General features: G+C 44.7%; 1 protein-coding gene across 1 annotated transcript in view; it reads right to left on the bottom strand.

Annotated features, from left to right (window-relative positions):
- LOC126355974 (uncharacterized) overlaps nucleotides 1–21,967 on the bottom strand; it is a 626,068-nt gene that overhangs the window by 363,229 nt on the left and 240,872 nt on the right. The window contains exons 8-9 of the mRNA XM_050006583.1: nucleotides 11,930–12,127; nucleotides 2,785–2,877 (exon numbers count right to left, since the gene is read on the bottom strand). Coding sequence (XP_049862540.1) covers nucleotides 2,785–2,877; nucleotides 11,930–12,127 — 291 coding nt within the window. The remainder of the gene's footprint in view (nucleotides 1–2,784; nucleotides 2,878–11,929; nucleotides 12,128–21,967) is intronic.

Here is a 21,967-nt window from a genome sequence, read left to right as displayed (position 1 = left end):
TTTCCTGATCTTGTTACCAGTACAGAATATAGAAAATGAAGCCTTCTTGTGAGCACAAAATTCAGCACTTATTTTTCTCAAACTTATTGGCAGTATATTAGTTTTCGTTGGCACCATACTGACCCACTGTTCGAAGTCGTCTACATGCATACTGTTCATACTTAGATACTCAGCAATGTCTCTACACACAGTTTTAACACAAGGCAGCCATCTGTTCAATCTTTCCAACAGGATAATAGCACCATCTGTAGATCAAGCAGGATAGTAAAGGTGGAGCACTATAGATGAATGGATATGTCACCCAATTTCATACAGAGTGCAGAGTCATTGTACACTTTTGCGATGGGTGAAGTTAGAGCAGCACAGTAAATGTCCGGAGGAGGACGGCTCGGTTGACACCCAGCTATCAACTGCTGCTTGATGAACCCATCCAACCTTCATAAAACGCAGTTCAACACTTTCAGCTGCACTCTCGATCCCTATCAGAACATGCGAGTCTCTCTTTGTGGTTGCTTCTATACCAGTATGTAAACGCTTACAACCACTAGCAATTAAATTATACACAAAAATCAACATCAGTGAGGCACAGGGCTTAATTCTTATCTTCTCTTCCACTGCATCATTACTTTGCCCATTCAGTATCAATGGAATATTCATTCTGCTATGGCGCGTATAATGGCGTCCAGTACCGACCTATGCAATGCTGTTTAGGACGCCCAGTGCACTTTAGCGAGTCAGGGGTTGGCTGGGTGTCTTCATCCGACAAAAACAGCAGATTGTCCTGTTCCATAAAGCTGACCAGGTGCTGCTGCTGTGAGTGTCAACTGGCTGGGACACATCGCTGTTTCTGTCCCTGACAGGCTGGAAGACGTCGCATCCACTGATGAGCAAAGAATAAAAATGTCACAAGCGATGATAGCAGCACAAAGACTTCATCTTCCTCACACAGACATTAATCAAGAGGTACATAAGCTACCGTGGTTTCGTGCTGTTCTGCTGCTGTTGTGGCTGGGGAGCACAGGACGATCTTGGCTGTAGCTCCATACTGATTACAACTAAGGCTGCAGAGCTGCAGGGCCGCCTTGTATCCCAAATGTGATCAGTTGCTGCGTTCCTATTGGTTACTGCCAATTTCAAGGGCCTCTGGTAGCATAATTGTGAACTGGATCAGTCGCTTAGCCCTCTGGATTAGAGGCAGACGTCTCTCGTGAGGTGGAAAACTGACTGTGAATTTAAAAACTGACAGGCAGTTACAACAGCAGCATCGGTCTGTCCAACTTGCAGAATGCATCTTGATACCATTCCGTTGTATAACCATTATCTGCTGAAGAATAATCCTCTTCTTTTCCATGCACTCATTCAGTGTAACTCCCTTCCACTCTGCATGTAGCAGGTTATGGGCTCAGTCCTCGGCTCTTGGCTAACGGGCAACATATCTGTTAAAGTCCTCCCAGTCAGACACCAACAGCTCCTCAATAGAACACATTCCGCACAGCAAAAAAGAATGAAAGCTTCATGTGGAATATCTCGGAAGTTTGCGCATGTATATAAGCATTCATAGGTTGCAACATGCATCTTGGCTCAATCCCTTGCACTGTCATAATATGCTGAACTGAATACTTCTTCCATCCCTTAGTAGACAGTCCTCCTTCAAATGCGTATGTGTAGTACAGCTACTGAAAGCTGCTCTATCCCTCACATTCATGTCATTGCTCTAACACATAGCAATGCTTCCAGATCAGAGCATAGCATAGACCGAACCACTGCTGCCAATTTTGATTACGTGAGCGGAGGAAAAAAATTCCCACCGATATTTCAATTTCCAGACAATTCCCAGTTATGGGAGGAGGCGAGGGAAGGAGGTGACGGGACATCAGCACAGCCTTGGGACAAAGAAATCCCTACCAAAATTCGAAATTCGCACCACTAGGATAGGTGGGGAAGGGGGACGGATAGGGGTGGGTGGAAAGGGGGGGGGGCGCCCACGTACCAACTAAGGGAAAAGCACGGCGTCATAGGGAATGGGGTGAGGGTCAATTAATTAATCCATTTAATTTATTAGTATATCAATTTGATATCAAAATTGGGGTGGGACCCCCCTACCTACAACTCACTTCCGTTATTTCTTTCGCTAACTGCACCTGGTGATGGGCATTTGTTAGCCCGTATCCGGTCGTGAATACAAATTAAAAAGCCCTACAACGGAAGTGGTGATTTTTATGTCTATTTGGCATTGTAATTCAAATACGGTATAACGCTGAAAATATTTTATAGAACCAGTAAGTCGCCATATTTGCTAGACAGCTCCTTCAGCAATCGAGTAGCAGCAGTTGTGAGAGTTATCCAATGACGTCATGACTGTTGACTGCAGAATTGTTAAAGAGACAGTTTTTCCGTTGCTTTGCCTGACTACAAAATTTAACTACCAACTCTCACAGCCAGCCGCTACCGCCGGCGTTCAAGCGAAATAGTAAATTTCGTGATATCCACTGCAAAAGGATGGTAAAGAGCATTTGTGGTTAACTACCATCTACTCGGCCCCATACTTCTAAATCCCATTCTTGAATTCTTGTCGAGCCGGGGACGAAATGACGGGAGGACTAAACACATCCAAGCCCTGTTATCTCTAGGGCAATATTGTCACCATCCTCTTATTCAGTCGCCTCCGAACGCGATGGGTTGTTATGTACTATGAAATTTACCGAAAATATAAATCGGAAGTAGGACGCAGCGTCTCAAGAAATCCTGTCTAGAGTGGTAGGCGGTGGGCTGAAGCCGACTTACCTTGGTGCTTCCACAGGCGGCGGCCCACTGCAGACATGTCCAGTCATCATTCCTTGGACTTCGCAGGTTTGCGGCGGCCATTGCTTCCACAATCTGCAAGAGACGCAACTATACTGGAAAAAGACATCCGGCTGAATTTCTCGTACGCCAGAATAACCATAATACTCGCAACTGTGACAGACTAATTGTGACACCCTGGAGCTCTTGAGTAAGTCATTTGATTGAGCTTTGCAATTTTTTTAAACTCTTTCAGACCTGAATTTTTCTGGAGGAAGAAAATTTTTCTTACATGCTGTAATTGCCTTAGGTGATTCTTTAATGATTTTAGATGCAAGATTTATATAAAAATATGTAATGGTTCTCAAAGTATGCTTGCACACTTGGCTTCTTTATATGGACTAAAAATAACTTATTTTGAAATATTCATTGTTTTAATAAATAAACTGTTCATTCATTATCATGCACTACAGCAATAATCATAATATTCACTCATACAGTGAAATATAGCTAACCAACCGCTCCTGTATATTCTGCCGTTTAAAATCTGCTGTGTGCTGCTACACTAGCTGATATTTTTCTACTGAAGCCCAACAGTTGACAACACTTGTACATGATGAAAATACTGAACATTCAGAAATGTGTACAGGGGGTTTCCACTGGGGAGAAGTTTTTCTGTTCCAACAAAGCGAAAGGAAAATTTAATGTACATAATTGTAGTCAGTGGGTCTGAAAGGGTGAAAGGTATGTCACAAAAAAAGTTACAATAACACAATGTTATTTTATAGTATTCTCTGTGAAAATACTAACACCTTTGTTGATATTTTGTTGTAGTACGGGTAAATGTTACGGGATGAGAAATGGAAGTCTGAATACATCACGTACATCGGGTTTTATAATGGTACCACGTCAGAGCCATCTGTTGGGGCTGGTCGGTAACAACAACCAAGTACTGAGAACTTCATAAACTTACAAGATGAAAAGAAAGGAACTATTTGGGACAAAGCCGTGGAACGTAGGCTTTTTTCTCCGAAGGCTAAAGCCAATAGACATAGGTTTTAGGGAATTTGTTGCTACTCAAAGATCGATCATTGAAGCATTCCTCTGATTTTAATTTAGTACATGAAATAGACTTCATGTTGTTCGTTGTTAAAACCATTATTTAATCGTAGTTTTTGTTAATTAAAAGTTACGTTTAACTCAAAGTTTTCAACTTGATAGTTAAACCTTTATGACAATACCTTTACGTACGTATTTTAAAATGGAACTCTCATTTTTATCTCTTGTACCATAAAGACGCGCTATATTTTGAGTTTCCTTGTAGATTTTGCAAGTACTTAAACTGTTTATTTAATTATTATTCACTTTTTGCCTACTACTGAAAGAACCCACATTTGATACCTATAAATAAGATACTAGCAGTATTTTTCAGTTAGTCTGGGATGAGCGAGTCTGGTCTACGTGTATCGGCTTTAGACCGCTGACTGGCTGTTTGCGTGCCTCTCAAGTGGATCGACAAAGAAATTGCAGACTCTGGACCTGGTCTATTACAGTTTGATAGTGAAGGTACGTCAAGGACAGTTTCATGGTGAAAGTTAGAATATATGGATGTGACGGCACTGACAGTGCTTATTTTTGGCTTTCGTCAGTTACTTCAACCGGTGCTACGAAAACCAACATTTTGGAGTTAAAATTTTGCTGATTATGAAACATTAACGTCGTCTGTAGAAAGCGATTTAGGGTGCTTTTAACAGCAGGTTATTTTCATCGTTGTGCTACCGTGTGGTTGTACACACACCAAAGAAGTTTTCGATTACCTCGGTTCCGAGAGTTGAGGAACCCGTATAGAATATAGGGCTAGAGATCAACATAAACATGATTCCGCCCCTTTCAGTGCTCATGAAAATCACACATTGCATGTTGTACCACCACATAGTGAAACCTTGAGAGGTCCTGGTCCAGACTGCTGTTAACACCAGTACCTTAAATACCCAGTAGCACGTCCTCTTTTTATTGGTGCATGCATGTATTCGTCGTGTCATACTATCCACAAGTTCATCAAGGCATTGTTTGTCCAGTTTGTCCCACTCCTGAACGGCGAATCGGAGTTGATCTCTCAGAGTGGTTGGTGGGTCAAAATGGTTCCATTGGGTCTGAGCACTATGGGACTTAACATCCCAGGTCATCAGTCCCCTACAACTTAGAGCTACTTAAACCTTAGTAACCTAAGGACATTACACACATCCATGCCCGAGGCTGGATTCGAACCTGCGACCGTAGTGGTCGCGCGGCTCCAGACCGTAGCGCCTAGAACCTCTCGGCTACTCCGGTCGGCTTTCACGTCGTCCTTAAACAGTCCTTTTCAATCTATCCAAGGCATGTTCGATAGGGTTCATATCTGGAGTAAATGCTGGCCACTCTAGTTGAGCGATGTTATTATCCTGAAGAAAGTCATTCACAAGATGTACATGATAGGTGTGCTAATTGTCGTCCGTGAAGAGAAATTCCCCGTCAATATGCTGCCGATGTAATTGCGCTATCAGTCGGAGGATGGCATTCACGTATCGCACAGCCGTTACGGTGCCTTGCATGACCACCAGCGGCGTACGTCCGCTTCATACAATGCCACCTCAAAACAGCAGGAAACCTCCGCCTAACTGTACTCGCTGGACCGTGTGTCTAAGGTGTTTAGCCTGAACAGATTGCCTCCAAACGCGTCTCCGACGATTGTCTGGTTGAAGGCATATGCGTCACTCATCGGTGGAGAGAACGTGATGCCAATCCTGAGCGGTCCATTCAGCATGTTGTTGGGTGTATCTGTACCGCGCTACATGGTGTCGTGGTTGGAAAGATGGACCTCGCGATGGACTTCGGGAGTTAAGTTGCGCATCATGCTGCCTATTGCGAACACTTTGAGTCGTAACACGATGTCCTGAGGCTGCATGAAAAGCATTGTTCAACATGGTGGCGTTGGGGGTCAGGGTTCTTCCGACCATAACCAGTAGGTAGCGGTCATCCATTGCTGTAGTAGCTCTTGGGGGGCTGAGCGAGACATTTCATCGACAGTTCCTATCTCTATCTCCTCCATGTCCGAATAACATCGGTTTGGTTCCCTCAGAGATGCCTGGCACTTCCCTTGTTGAGAGCCCTCACTGGCACAAAATAACAACGCGGACGCGATCGAACTGCAGTATCGACCGTATGGTTGAACTACAGACAACACGAGCCGTGTACATCCTTCCTGTTGTAATGGCAGGAACTGATCGGCTGTCGGACTCCTCCGTCTAATAGGCGCTACTCATCTACGGTTGTTTACATCTATGGTTGGGTTTAGTGACATCTCTGAACAGTCAAAGAGACTGTGTCTGTGATACAATATCCACAGTCAACATCTATCTGCAGGAGGTCTGGAAACCGGGGTGATGCAAAAAATTTTTGATGTGTGCCATTAAACTACCCCTATTTAACACATTATAACACATAAACTAATTACCTTACGAGTACCAGGTTTGATAGCGTTATTGTGCAGAGTATGGGGTCCATGATGCCCATGCATCACAGTGCCACTGCCAAGTTCCAACTATGGCCTCCAGGTGCCGTGATCAGTACTTGTGATTCACAGCCTCGCACATCTGACCAGTTGCAGTGCGCTTCTTAATGTATCAACATTAGCTTCGACAAAAGGAGCAGGTCATTATTGGTAAAATTCCATTATCAAAATAACAGTAACGCTGAGGCTGCAATTCGAGAATATCACTAGCTGAAAGAATTACGGAAGGGTCCTCTCTCTGCACCTGTTGTGCGGAGCATGATAATGAAGTTCGAAACAACTGTAGAACGGGACGTCGCCACGGGAAGAGGCCGACGATCGGTTGCGCCACAGATGATTGATGAAACCACTGTTGCTATGGCAGACAACGCTGCGTGCAGCGTTCACTGTACAGGAGGTACTTCGAACCATTCTGAAATGGTATTTGCACATGATCCATATCGTACTGTACAAGGAAGTGTTGACTTCGCTGTCCAGTTTCTCCCAAGGATTGGAGTTGACGAGGGCTGGCCCTCGTCCATCCTATGGTCAGACGGAGCTCATTTTTCTATGACGGGTGAGGTGAACGCACAGAATGGCCAAGAGTGGGAATCTTCACAGCCAGTCACTGTGCACGAAGTTCCTCTGTATGGTGGACGTGTCACCGTTCGGTGTGAGTGCACGGCTACATTCATCATTGACCCATTCTTTTCTTGAACAGGTTGGAGCTCAGGTTTCTTTCCAGGCAGAGAGGTGTTATTTCCTGTCGTCAGTTTCTTTTGACGGGAAACTGGAATGTCTCAGATAATCATAAGCACCTGTAGTCAGTCAACAAAAGCACGGTCAGTCCTTGGGAGAGGCGTCTGTCATCAAGGCATCAAGGTCGCGCAAACCACTCCGATCTCTCGCGTACCGGCCGGCCGCGATGAACTGCGACACGTGCAGTGTTGGGACGTGCACACACACTTAATCGACCTGATCGACGGGTCACAGTCTTAAACCTCGCAGCTCAGCCGGACGTCTCTGTTGGCAGTGCTGATACACTCGTCCACCAGTCGGGGTTCTCAGAGGTGTGTGCCCACTGGGCTCCTAGCAGCCTAATTGAAGAACGCGGAGAGCAACGGAGGACCACATGTGCGGAATTGCTTGTGCGCTACGAAGCAGATCGTGATATTTTTTTTTTTTTTGTAGAATGGGTTCATCGCTTTGAACCGGAAACAAAATGGCAATCCATGGAGTAGAACCACATCACCTCTCCACCAAGAAAACGTTCAAAGTCACAAACTCAGCCACTAAAGTCAAGACGACGATCTTCTGGGAGTCTGAGAGACTTCTTCCCTTTGATGTTCTCCCTCATTGCCCAAAGATCAACTCTGTTTTGTATTGTGCTACCCTCAGGGAACTGAAGAAACAAGCGTGTTCCTTGTCATAAAACTTAAAACGAACTTCTCCTTCTCCATGACAACAAGTGTGCGCACCGCGGAGGAGCTTACGAAACTTCATTGAACCGTTCTTCCTCATCCACCTCACAGTCAGGACCTGGTACCTTCCGACTTCCGCCTATTTAACCAACTTGGCATGAAGGATGCACTCCGTGGCAAGCAGTACGTGGATGGTGGCGAGATGCACTAAGAAGCTGGCGTTATGTAACCAAGGTCGTTCGCTTCCTATATAAGCGGGCACTGCACGCCATCGAAATCATTCCGCTGTGAGCTCTATCTGCAACAGCATTGAACCACTGTGCCTCGTCGATGTGTGTATCGTCAACGTCGCCACCGCATGCCTGTCTACAACACTTAATAAGCCTCTAAAATAAACTTGGCACAAATGGAACCGCACAAAGTGTTATACTGAATGGACAAATTTTTGTCTTGACGTTAGCACAGGGAGTACTGGCAGTGGATGGCTTACTATAGCTATCGTCCGATGAGAGAATGCGTCTCTACCTAGACTCGAATCTTTCGCCAACCGAGATGTCATCGCTTACAAGACCTGTCATTGTGGAATATATGCTAAGTCCCAGTCTAGACCTAGTTACGTAAATAGTAATATGCCTTTTACATTGTATACCCGCTCCTGTCGTAAAGTTAGTAATGATGAAAAATACATATATGGATGAAAGGACTTGGTGTACTTGCTGAGGATGTAACTCTAACTGGTGATGTAACCCTGTACTATAATTATTAATAAAGTGAGATCTGTAGCGTCAGCCATCAACCGGTGAGCGTACATCGCGAACCGGGGGCTCAAGGATGCCACAGTTTGAAAAAAATCTCGCTCCCAGTAATGTGACGTGAGACCGTCGCATGAAATGAGATTACGTTGAAACATAGTGAAAAGGGAGACAAATATTATGGTGTACTGGAATCCAGAATAAAACGAACCTGCTTTGAAAAAACGTGGTGTATTACTTGTTGAGCGCTCCTCATACGTTTCAAGGGTAAAGATTGAGATTTTCCTATAACGTTCCCGAGATTTTACGAATATTTGCGAATGTCATCGAATGTTTTCGAATATTCTAGAATTTACTGGAACGTTGTAGTCTACAACTCGGAGACGGCAGATGTCGCATTGATCAGCATTCCAGCGAAATAGTCTTAATATGTGGGTTGCGCAACAGAGTAAATACGGAAATTCATATAGGGAGAAACTTCATAAATAAAGAACTGTTATGTGAGCGAACGAGCTTAGAAATAAACATTGGCGTAAGTCAACAAACAAATCGGTAAATACAGATTTTCATACCAGACAAATAAAAAATATTTAAATATGTTGGTACAACGTTGACATAAAAAGAAGGTGTAAACTTCACAACAGAATTACAAAATTCACTCAAAATGTTCCTGGTATGCCCTCGCAGAAAGACTGCTAAACAACATCACAGAAGTGGAGTTATTAACCAGAAAAGAAAAATGAGAGTCAGCATTGTTACCACAGATTCTACTCGTTTCAACTAATATTCAAATATAAAAGACCCCATTTTCAGTCAAGATTAGCGTACAGAGCAATTATCAATAAAGCACAAGGGCAAACGTTCCAGTGCTGGGAAGTGAGTTTGAAAGAATCGCCTTCTCACACGAACAGATATACATAGCATAATTAAGTACTGGACCACACGAAACGTATTAATCTTTCCACCCGAAAGAAAACACCATATATAATTCATACCAATATGCTTTGAATAGATTAGATGCTATATAAATGAGATGATTAAGCACATAGTTTCCAATGTACGGAGGTGTGCTGAAAATTAATGCCTCCTAATTTTCGATGTATAATTTCTTAAAGCTTCCTAAGCAAAACAAACGTTATTAACATACCACGTCTTCACTCTTCATGTCCATATATCCGCAACCCTCTGCCGCTGAAGGGCTCTGAACTGTTGCGTGTATCATGGCGGTGTGTCACGTGCTTTTGTCGGTTCGTGAGAAACAGCGTATGGTAAACCAATTTCGAATTCGAAAACTTGATCCACACATAGAGCACCCTCTCCTTCATCATTACAATGACAGACGGCACATGAGCGCAGTGAGATCTGGTACAAAGTGATGCCTCGGGTTCACTATCGTCGATCATCCTCTATACAATCCCGAGTTGGTCCCATTCGATTTTCACCTGTTTCCAAAACTTAAAGAACACTTTCTGTGACTTCATTTAGATAGTGACGAAGCGGTGCAAAAACAGGTGAGAATGTGTCTCCGTCAAGAAAGCCCAACATTCTAAAGTGACGGTATCAACAAACTGATCTCTTGCTGACAGAAAGGTATTCATCGCCAGGGTGACTATGTTGTGAAGTAAATATTTAGACATAAAGAATAAATACGTAGAATTTCAATAACATTTGCTATATTTAACAAACCTTAAGAGTTTTTACATAATAAATTCGGAGCCATTACTGTTCAGCATGTCCACGTTAAACACAAATGTAAAAAAAGACCAAGCCAAGTGTGTCCTGAATGATATTTTCACTCTGCAGCGGAGTGTGCGCTGGTATGAAACTTCCCGACAGAATAAAACTGTGTGTCGGACCGAGAACCGAACTCGGGAGCTTAGCCCTTCACTGACAAGTTCTCTACCATTTCTATGCGTGTCCTTCTCAGTTAGTAGTAGTTGAAAACTCCCAGATCAGCAGTATCTCAGCAATGAAGGGGCAATAGGCAGTAGGTGCAGGTTTGAAAAGTTCTTGGTTCTCATAGATACAAAAGATATTAATTCAGTAGATTTTAGCACTAATAAATAAATAAATTCAAAATGGTTATGAACGCGAAGCACAGGCAGACAATTTGCGTTTGCTGTTGCTTCGTTAATGTTCCAAGGAACTATTTCCAAATGGTTCAAATGGCTCTGAGCACGATGGGACTTAACATCTGAGGTCATCAGTCCCTAGAACTTAGAACTACTTAAACCTAACTAACCTAAGGACATCACACACATCCATGCCCGAGGCATGTTTCAAACCTGCGACTGTAGCGGTCGCGCGGTTCCAGACTGAAGCGGCTAGAACCGTTCGGCCACACCGGTCGGCGAATATTTCCACGAAGTTAGTGCGGTTCTAATGCACTTATATGGAAATCAGTAGTACGTTATGGAAATGGCAGTTGCTGCCGTGGCAGTGTGAGACGAAAGATAGAGGCAACACCGCTCAGGGCACCATATAACACTACAGGGCCCACAGCGTTGACACCCTTTAGGATACTTTAAACTGATCGAATCCGGACAGAGATGCCCGGAGGGTTATGTTCGTTCTTCACATGACCTTATCCTTAGGCAACAGATACATGTTGCTTGTATCTTACCCTTGCTGTTCATAGCTAGTTGTGTCCGCCCATAACTGTAAAATCCGAAGTGACACAGCGCCACTCACCACGGTTCTTTTGCATGGGTCCTAATGTATATCACCTTTCATAGGTACCCTGCTGGTTGCTTTTTATATTGTTACTAATCACTCTGCAGTGCGCTCGCAGCCTTTATGTCACCAGCTTTGGACGGATACTTTAACATTTGTAAAATATTCGTTATTAAAGATACAAAAATACTCACATTTCGCACACACATTTTCATCTCTGCAGGTGCTTGCTGAAATGAGAGTACGAAACAGATACCATCTGCAGACGTGGACTTTCCTTTAGAGGATTTTTAGAGGGTTTCACAACAAAATCAGGCATAAGAAGCATCCTTTAAATGTATCAAACAGGAAATATCATTAAATACAGGCAAGTACTTTCAGCGTACCATTTCCTAATATAAAGACGTGTGACAGTCGAGTAAGAACTGTGAACACATTGCATAGGACAGTGGACGTGCCGGCCGGAGTGCTCCAGTGGTTCTAGGCGCTACAGCCACCGCGCGACCGCTACGGTGGCAGGTTCGCATCCTGCCTCGGGTGTGTGATGTCCTTAGGTTAGTTAGGTTTAAGTAGTTCTAAGTTCTAGGGGACTGATGGTCTCAGAAGTTAAGTCCCATAGTGCTCAGAGCCATTTGAACCAGTTTTGAACTGTGGACGTGTATGTAAAGAAACAAGCCAAACAAGTTGGTAAGTAAACTAGGGAATTTGTATGTGCTTCCAGGTTTTTCTCATTCTGTACAAAACTTCCTGGATTACTGCGACACGGAACTCACTTCGAAATGCTTCTCTCTGGCGGCTACAGCAAGTGGTGTATCTCCTCTGTAATCTTCGATATCCGCATTGCAGCCATGTTGCAGTAGTAGCCTCACAGCTTCAACTTTGTTGTAGGCTGCAGCAACATGCAGTGCTGTTGACTCTTCTGTGTCCTGTGCATCAACTTGTGCTCCAGCATCCAACAGTGCACTTAGGACCTGAAAGATAAAATTGTAAGTGTTGGTAAATCATTTGATAACTAAAACGAACTTGTTGTTCTCGTACCGACAGGCAACAAATACAGAGTGTATGAAATATTTGTAAAAGCAATACAGCCTACAAATTACGTAAGTGTTTCAGGGGTTTGTATCAACACCGTGATAAATGGTACCTCTGGCATACCGTGTGAAGTAACACAGTTCAGTCTTCATATATTTGGAATAAGTGATATGTCCTTGAAGTGTGATAATTGGATTTCGACATAAAAAGATGATATCAAAGAAATTTGCTCACCATCTTCTTTCATAAGTAATGTAACATGAAGAATAAAACAAGATATTTTAGACTATGAAAATTATATCAATCTGGTGCAAATATGGGCTTTAAATATTCATAAATGTGAAACTATGCACTTTACAAACCCAAAAATCCTGGTTTAATGTGAATATATCCGTAAGTGTCGAATGGAAACAGTCAACTCATGCCTATGCCAGGGCGAAACAGTTTGCAGGGATATGATACGCAACGTTCACATATGCTAAGTCGGAGGCGATGCTTTGGTAGCATACTGGGAAAATGTGATCAGTCTACACGGGAGGTTGCTTACAAGGCACTAATCTGACCAATCTTATATTATGCGACTTGTACCAGATAGCACTATATTAAATATATGGTTTATAGAGAAGAGCAGCTACATAAATGTCTTGTTTTGTGTTTTCTGAAGATCAAAACTATAATTTGAGAGTGGAGTTCCTTCAAAACCTACATCGTATTAATGTGTGTTTCTCCCAACCTATGAGCGTATAGATGAGTACAGATACTGAGTACAGTTATTGCAAACATGACAGTAGAAAAATCCATAGTAAAATCACCAAATCTTTCCGAGCAACAAAATAGCATTTATAAATAAACTGGTTTATTAATTCGCCAGTCAGATCCCCAATAACATAATGTATCTGCATATTGCAAGCTATCAGTATCCAAATATGTAAAAACATTCCTACACTACCTAACATTCTAGGAAGTATCGTAATAATCACAATAAACAAACATTTTTCAATGCTACTTGTGTTAGAATAATAATTACTTAAAACATGTTGTATATTTCACACCTGAATATAAGTGCTCACTGAAGATGGCACAATTATGTTGGAACATGTTTGAGTGTTTAAAAAGCAGTTGTTTCCATAAGAGACGGACCAAAATTCAGTGTTGCTTCTGTGACCCGTCTTGACGATACTGAATTTCAGGATCTTGGTCTGATTATGGTAATACAGGGCGACAAAAAAGTTTCTCTCTGAGGGCGCTACCGCAGCGTATATGCAAACCCACGCGATTCCAGCGCGGTGCGGAGTGGCCGCGCGGTTTGAGGCGCCATGTCACGGACTGCGCTGCCTCTCCCGCCGGAGGTTCGAGTCCTCCCTCGGGAATAGATGTGTGTGTTGTTCTTAGCATAAGTTAAGTAGTGTGTACGTCTAGGGACCGATGACCTCAGCAGTTCGGTCCCTTAGAAGTTCACACACATTTGAAGATTTCTGCGATTCCAGTGCGGGTATGTGCGTACATAAGCTCTGCCGTGTACACTTGGTACTAGAGTGGCTTTGGAACGGAAATTTTTTGATCGTCCCTTATACAACCTTGTCGAACGAAAATAAATGAGTATTTAGAATTGTTGCTCTTTATTTTCATATCAAGTACGATCGGTGAGCTTGCAGTATGATGGCATAAGTTTAAAGTATACGTGGTGTGGCTTAATAACTGCGAGAATGTTCTTTCCGACATGTTCGAAAGAACAAGCACCACGTAGAATCCGCAGCAGTGATACGCATTATGTTAATTGAAAGTGGAGGGGGGGGGGGGGGAGAAAGGAAAGGAAACGGGAGGAACTTTTGATGTCAGCAGCATTAGGACCGTACGTAGATTCAGCAGCGACGTTTGACAGTGTGGCAACTGGGTTTTTCTCATATGTAGGAAAAAGACTCACACTCTGCTGGACAAGAAACATCTCACAACACGAAATTCAAACCAAAGTCAATAATATATTGATACATATTATTTGTTTACTCATTTTGTAGGAGGCAAGGTTATACCACTTGAGTAAATATCACTACTGCACTTACTACCCACACTTCCTCTAAGTATTCTTTGGTTTGATTTAAATGGCTCTGAGCACTATGGGACTTAACAGCTGACGTCATCAGTCCCCTAGAACTTAGAACTACTTAAACCTAACTAACCTAAGGACATCACACACATCCATGCCCGAGGCAGGATTCGAACCTGCGACCGTAGCGTTCGCGCCTAGAACCGCTCGGTCACAGCGGCCGGCTAAGTATTCTTTCATCAGGTAGAAAAAAATCTTCCATTCTCTCTCATGTTATGCATCACAAGACTAGAACGTTAAACTCTTGTTTGGCTCATAACAGGACGCCCTCTCACTTTGGAGCTCTCTCTTAAGGTAACCAAATGTCTCGCCCAATACGAAGTCTCTTAAGGTAACAGCACAGAGAAATTGTAAATATAAGATTGACCAGCTGCACATTATATCCAGAGCAATGTTCAGAGGCGGATCCACACTACGTCACATCTCGGATAGGGCTCGAAGGTGGAACAACCACGTGTTACGTCCAGAGATGTGTTCTATGTAGGGGGGGGGGGGGGGGGCGGAAGGGGGAGGGGCTGCCATCGAGCCATCCGTAACACATACATACAGAAAACAGAGCAATGCATTGTAACTGTAGAATATGTGGCTGGAGATGATTGGTTGCATGCGAGTACTGTTATATACTATGCCGCCACACTCAAAAAATAGTGCATTTGTGCTAAGTGTTGGTAACTGTAATACATTTACAAGCAATTTCATAATACAGAACGAGAAGAGAGGTGATCCTAACATGCGTAGAAGTGACATAAACCCGAAAAATTTTTGAAAAATGACGGAAAATACGTTTAACCTGAGGGAAAATATGTCGAAATGCGTGGAAATTGAGGGAGTACTTGCATTTCTTCTGATTGGTGCTGAACAATTCTCGTTCGTGCGAACTAGTATGCAACATCAAGAGGAACCCAATATGAGAAAACGTTGACATGTGACGTGGAAACACCGGGAACCAGGGAAATAGTCATTTTTTCCCCGAGGCAACATTCTGCTGTATGTCTAGTGAGATAATATGATACACACGAGCTGACTGCTGTCTTTGATGCTTTCGTGGAAAAACAGAGAACCAACTGCCTATAAACTTACTTGCATCTGCATTAACGGATGACAGAGACTGGATGAAGTGATCATTTGAGATGGAGTTGTAGCGAGGTATGATTTAATGGTAGATTGATGACGCATTCTAGAGAGAGAAAGAGAGAGAGAGAGAGAGAGAGAGAGAGAGAGTGTTGTTGCTGCCGGCCATTTGACCATTTTTTTCAGTTGTTCTGTGGGAATTTATCAGTTGTGCGACATAAACTGCAGTTATATAAACTGCGTGTTCTGTGTGTGACTTAGAGCATTGCCTATTTACGATCATTAACAGCAGATCTCTCAGTCATCAGAGTACTTCCATCTTATGTGTGATGAAACATGTCCATCCTGTTTAGACAAATTCCTCTTGACAAACGAATATTTATGTGACGTACTACACTTCCCTGCCACTTCTTTGGCATAAAATATAAAATCATGTATTCAGTTTCATAACTACAGTGATTTTAAGGTAACATCAGGTGTTTGTGAGGTACTGCAATCCCTGTGTATACATCTGCTTACAGATGTCCTGTTTACAGAGTTAGTGGCGACGTGACGTATAGTTTCACTTGTCACACACCGCTGTTATGCGTGTGTCTCTTTCTTTGCAAGAGGCATTATGCGTTACTCACGATCTTTTTATATAGGACTGATGCGAACATACGATAATTTCTGAACCGTGACCGGATGTGAACAGTGTGCGCTATTTACCTGTGGAAAGCTATATTATGCATGTATCACAAAGAATCGATGTTTTAAGGAAGTAGTTTTTTCATTTTACAGTTGTCACCATAGTTTACCGTCGAGAAACCTCCAATGTGAATGTATGCCATGCGCTGGAGATATATTTCTTACATCGGGACGGTAACAGCGTTGCATTTCACATAACAACATTTCTAGTCAATGGCTACAGCCATAAGTCGAGCCACACATTCTTGTAGACGAACACAAATAAGCAAGATAACTAAGAAAGAGACAAACTGTTGCCACCATGCGCTTACCTTATGTGAAAAATGTCACTGACCGAATAGGCAAACACCTTCTCCGGTTTGGGGTGCAGCCAGTCTTCTATAGCGATCGCAGAATACAGGACGTGCTAGGCTCCATTCAGGACAAGGTGGATGCATTTCACGCTGCAGGCGTGTACAAGGTGGAATACGAATGTGGAGAGGTATACATTGGAGAGACTGGCAAGCCAATAGCAACGCGCATTCGGGAACACGAGCGCTATATTAGTCCAGGGAACGCAACACACCTGCATTGGCAGGACTTCAGCATGATTGCGGAAAAGAAATAGCTGTGTTGGCCAAGTAGCCGGTTATGACGAAACGCAAAATCAGAGAGGCCATCGAAATGCTTAAACACACTAAGAAAATGAATAGTGAGTGGACTCAGGCTTGCCCCACCTCGGCTGCCAGCAATCAGAGCACAACAGACTGCACTGTCAACACGAGGCGCGAGCCCTGCCGCAGAGTAGCTGCCGCCGCGCGGCCGACGTCCAGCACTTGGTAACCAGCAGCCAGCTTCTCATTCGCCAGTGTCCAACAATCATGTTACATAATACAAGAGCCAATAGATAACAGAGGTTACGCTCTCCCGCCACTGCAGTAGCTTGTTAAAATAAATTTCCCTCTCCTTCTTCCTTACGTGACCAATGAAATGGACTGCCTTTCCAAAATTATGACGCAGTGGCATACGTGCGCGTGCACGAGTGCGACTGTGGCCGCGGCAGAAGCTTTCACTGGCCCACTGCTGGCGGTGTACACGGGGGCAGGCGCCCTGCTTGTGGACCTCGGGACAGGAGTGTGTGAGGTGTGCGAGTGTTACTCAGGTCTCTCCAGCATCTAGCCGTGACAGCTTATGGCTACTGGTTGGATCGTGGCTTAAGTATGTCATGTTTGGTGCTTCTCAATGCATTGCAGCGGTATTTTCTGTTGGTTCTATTCTATCACGCAGTAGAAACTTCCTCCCTCCTTCCAAATGTAATGTAGAGCATCAATTTAAGAAGTCTGTAACACTTAAAAAGTGACGTGAAAGTGAAACAAGTGACGTGAAATGACCGATTACTCAGTTTATTATTGCCTATAGTTGTATAGCATGCACGCATGCGTTCTTGTATGGGTCACGCTCTCTCTCTCTCTCTCTCTCTCTCTCTCGCAGCCGGCGCAGACAGGGCTAGCCTGCAGTCAGCAGTGTGTGGTGTGCTTCGTGATAGCATGTTTATGTTATCGTCAAGATTTTTTTCACCAGATATGTTTACTGAAACGTTGCTTTGGAGGAGGGCGCATACGGGACACCACATATTCACTCCTGGAAATGGAAAAAAGAACACATTGACAGCGGTGTGTCAGACCCACCATACTTACTCCGGACACTGCGAGAGGGCTGTACAAGCAATGATCACACGCACGGCACAGCGGACACACCAGGAACCGCGGTGTTCGCCGTCGAATGGCGCTAGCTGCGCAGCATTTGTGCACCGCCGCCGTCAGTGTCAGCCAGTTTGCCGTGGCATACGGAGCTCCATCGCAGTCTTTAACACTGGTAGCATGCCGCGACAGCGTGGACGTGAACCGTATGTGCAGTTGACGGACTTTGAGCGAGGGCGTATAGTGGGCATGCGGGAGGCCGGGTGGACGTACCGCCGAATTGCTCAACACGTGGGGCGTGAGGTGGTCGGCGGAAGGTGCACGTGCCCGTCGACCTGGGACCGGACCGCAGCGACGCACGGATGCACGCCAAGACCGTAGGATCCTACGCAGTGCCGTAGGGGACCGCACCGCCACTTACCAGCAAATTAGGGACACTGTTGATCCTGGGGTATCGGCAAGGACCATTCGCAACCGTCTCCATGAAGCTGGGCTACGGTCCCGCACACAGTTAGGCCGTCTTCCGCTCACGCCCCAACATCGTGCGGCCCACCTTCAGTGGTGTCGCGACAGGCGTGAATGGAGGGACGAACGGAGACGTGTCGTCTTCAGCGATGAGAGTCGCTTCTGCCTTGGTGCCAATGATGGTCGTATGCGTGTTTGGCGCCGTGCAGGTGAGCGCCACGATCAGGACTGCATACGACCGAGGCACACAGGGCCAACACCCGGCATCATGGTGTGGGGAGCGATCTCCTACACTGGCCGTACACCTCTGGTGATCGTCGAGGGGACACAATAGTGCACGGTACATCCAAACCGTCATCGAACCCATCGTTCTACCATTCCTAGACCGGCAAGGGAACTTGCTGTTCCAACAGGACAGTGCACGTCCGCATGTATCCCGTGCCACCCAACGTGCTCTGGAAGGTGTAAGTCAACTACCCTGGCCAGCAAGATCTCCGGATCTGTCCCCCATTGAGCATGTTTGGGACTGGATGAAGCGTCGTCTCACGCGGTCTGCACGTCCAGCACGAACGCTGGTCCAACTGAGGCGCCAGGTGGAAATGGCATGGCAAGCAGTTCCACAGGACTACATCCAGCATCTCTACGATCGTCTCCATGGGAGAATAGCAGCCTGCATTGCTGCGAAAGGTGGATATACACTGTACTAGTGCCGACATTGTGCATGCTCTGTTGCCTGTGTCTATGTGCCTGTGGTTCTGTCAGTGTGATCATGTGCTGTATCTGACCCCAAGAATGTGTCAATAAAGTTTCCCCTTCCTGGGACAATGAATTCACGGTGTTCTTATTTCAATTTCCAGGAGTGTATTGAGCGTTAGGTCACTTTCATGCGGAAATTTCATTACTTGATTTACATAATGTTTACGTGTGATAATCCAAGGTTGAAAATATGTTTTATTTTAATAAGGATCATTGTAGGAGGAAGTTAGTGTTTTAAGAGATCTATTTGACTCCTGTGAAACGTTAAACAATTAACCTGACAGGGTAGTGCAAATAGTTTGTCTCACTATTTATGATATCGAAATATCATCGGCTTTTCCTTTGTCTCCAGCATTAGACAGTAGGAATACTATATTCGAAGGAGAGATGAAAGCCTCCTACGTGTTTGGAGACGTTAGTTCACACAGACAAACATGGAGTGGCTTCTTGAGAGCGACAGAGACATGAAGCGAGCCTGGAATTTGCCGATCAACAGAATGATACCACTTGATGCTTTGTTTGGGGCCACGAGATCAAAGGAGGCCAATATCCTGTCCATGGTCGATGGTATTTAGTAATGTGATCTGTAACTAAGACATTGGGCTGTTTTGACTTTCATGGCGGCACCCTGACGATAGACACGCAAACGAGAGACACTGAATGGTGGCTACTATATTGCATTTCATTCCATTCCGTTGTGATTACAGTTACTGTGTTATGGGGAGCAAGTGTGATGGGTGCAGTCTTGTCTACCCAAGTGGGGGAACCCTGCCTCCCACAACTGATTTAACAAAGAATATGACGACCGCGGTGACCGAGCGGTTCTAGGCATGCCTCGGGCATGGATACATGTGATGTCCTTAGTTAGGTTTAAGTAGTTCTCAGTTCTAGGGGACTGATGACCTCAGATGTTAAGTCCCATAGTGCTCAGAGCCATTTGAACAAAGAACATGTCCAATACATTACTGACTTTGATTTGAATTTCGTGTTCTGAGATCTTTGAACTCCTGCATAGAGTGAGTCTTTGAGTCTTTTTGCTATCTATTTTTTCTTGGAGGGGGGCAGGAGGGAGGGGGTGAGGGGTAGGGGAGGTGGGACATTCTCTGGTAGTGGCTCAGTCGATCCCTGCAGGTCAAAGTGAGTGCACACAGGAACATTTTCCAATAAGTTGATACCTAGAGTGGTGGCGCTGTTCACTAGCTCAGTCGCCCCCTGCGGGTTAAGGTGAGCGCACACAGGTACTTTTTCCAATAAGATAACACCTTCAATCTGCAGCAGTGTAATTACATAATCAAGACCTGTAGTTGTTGGGTGTGAGCTTTTCCCACCAAATAAAAGTGAGATCCGGCCTCTGAAAATTCAATTTTATAAATAAACAGTATATCCTTTGCTATATAATTGATTTTCTTGTCCTGATATCCTTTCTCTTCACCACCGATGGCAGCTTAGAGCCCATGGCGGAATCCAGTGATGAATTTGCCTTGGAAGGAAGGCGTCTTGTATGTGTCGGTATTCCACAGACATTTACTGGGTAACGCTGCTTTATTTGTGCCTGGGTCTGACTGACTTACACCACGTGCTCATCTTCGCTACTTGGAAAAACAACTCTTCTAATGAACAATTACTCATAACTCTTAAGGTATGCATTTTAGAACAAATGTTTACTGAAAAATTGCCTGTATCTCTTAAGGTGGGCGTTTCGACCCTGAGGCGTTGACGGAGGCTGCAGACGAGCGTTTCCAGTACCAGGGCCTAAAGTAAAGTCCACATGGTGCAGTCTTGACCCACCGATATGGAAATCAGAAGGGACTGCCTGAGACGCCCGTTGACGAATACCTCGGAGACCGCCCCTCGGAGGAGCATGAATTGCTGTGGGTACTAAATGTGTTGGATGACGGATGTGAGGTACACGTGGCTAAAATCTAGTGACGCCAGTGCTCGTAGGCTACGGCGTGTCCTCACTAACGCTATTATGTCACGGCATCGACATTGTGCTCTGTGGATATTTCTGATGCCCTCTAGGGAAGCCTGAACTAGTGAGATGACATGAGGCAGAGTCGGCCGTGTATGTGTCGCTAACCGTCTGCAAATATCTTCATGTAGCAGAAGTCTCTGTTGGCTGTTATGACGTACTTGAGCGCCACTTGTCGGTTTGTGGACGGTATAATCATTCCTTCTGTGAAGGCTGCGGGAAGCGGATCCACGAGGGACATGAATGTCTGTCAACTTGGGAGGCAATAAGTACTGAAAAAAGTTCTGTAAAACCACAAAAGGACTTCGACGGGGACTTGTTCGACGCTCCTTTACCTATAACATCGATAACTTCTCCAATTTCGTACAATAATTCAGTTTATAAGCCTATGGAACAGACGTTGAGAGATGAGGCGCCGACCTTTCGCGGTAGTGATGGCATGTATCAGTGTCCTTCCTTGTAGTTAATGTTCTCGAACGACGCGATCTGGTTCCGTTGCTATTCTGTCATGTTTTAACGCTCGGACAGTCGTCTCTACGAGATGTCGGTGCATGTGGACTACGATGTGTGTCACCGTATGGTGTATGTCAGTCCGGCGTGGGTTGCAGGGACGCACATTCGCGACGGACGGTGAAGTAAAAATCTATGGTGCGCCAGCTCCAAGTAGCTGTCTCGTGACCTTACATAATCAAGGTTTTTCGTACTGCCAGTCTGGCGCAGTTTATCCATCAAATGATCGCTGTAGGAAACGTTGGCAGGCGGTTCCATGTGTGCTTGATGGCGCGCCAACAACCGTGAGAAGCGAGATGATCGAGGTTTAACTTCCAGGGATGTCGGCTGCTCCACACCTGTTGGCAGCCATGGTGAGGGCACATATATAGGCTTCGTGATTCTAGAAGGCTACAGGCTACACCTCCGCTCCACTCACTGTTACCACGAGAGAATGGAAGGCTTGAATCCATCAGTGCTACTAGATGAGTGACTCGTAAAATGGATGAATCCCAGCCAATACCCATGAACATGTTCCCATGTATCTACCACCAAT

The sequence above is a fragment of the Schistocerca gregaria genome, chromosome 3 (assembly GCF_023897955.1).
Source record: "Schistocerca gregaria isolate iqSchGreg1 chromosome 3, iqSchGreg1.2, whole genome shotgun sequence".
In the NCBI taxonomy this organism is placed as follows: Eukaryota; Metazoa; Arthropoda; class Insecta; order Orthoptera; family Acrididae; genus Schistocerca; species Schistocerca gregaria.
Note: the sequence above shows the minus strand (reverse complement) of the source record. Positions and strands in the feature narration are given on the sequence as shown.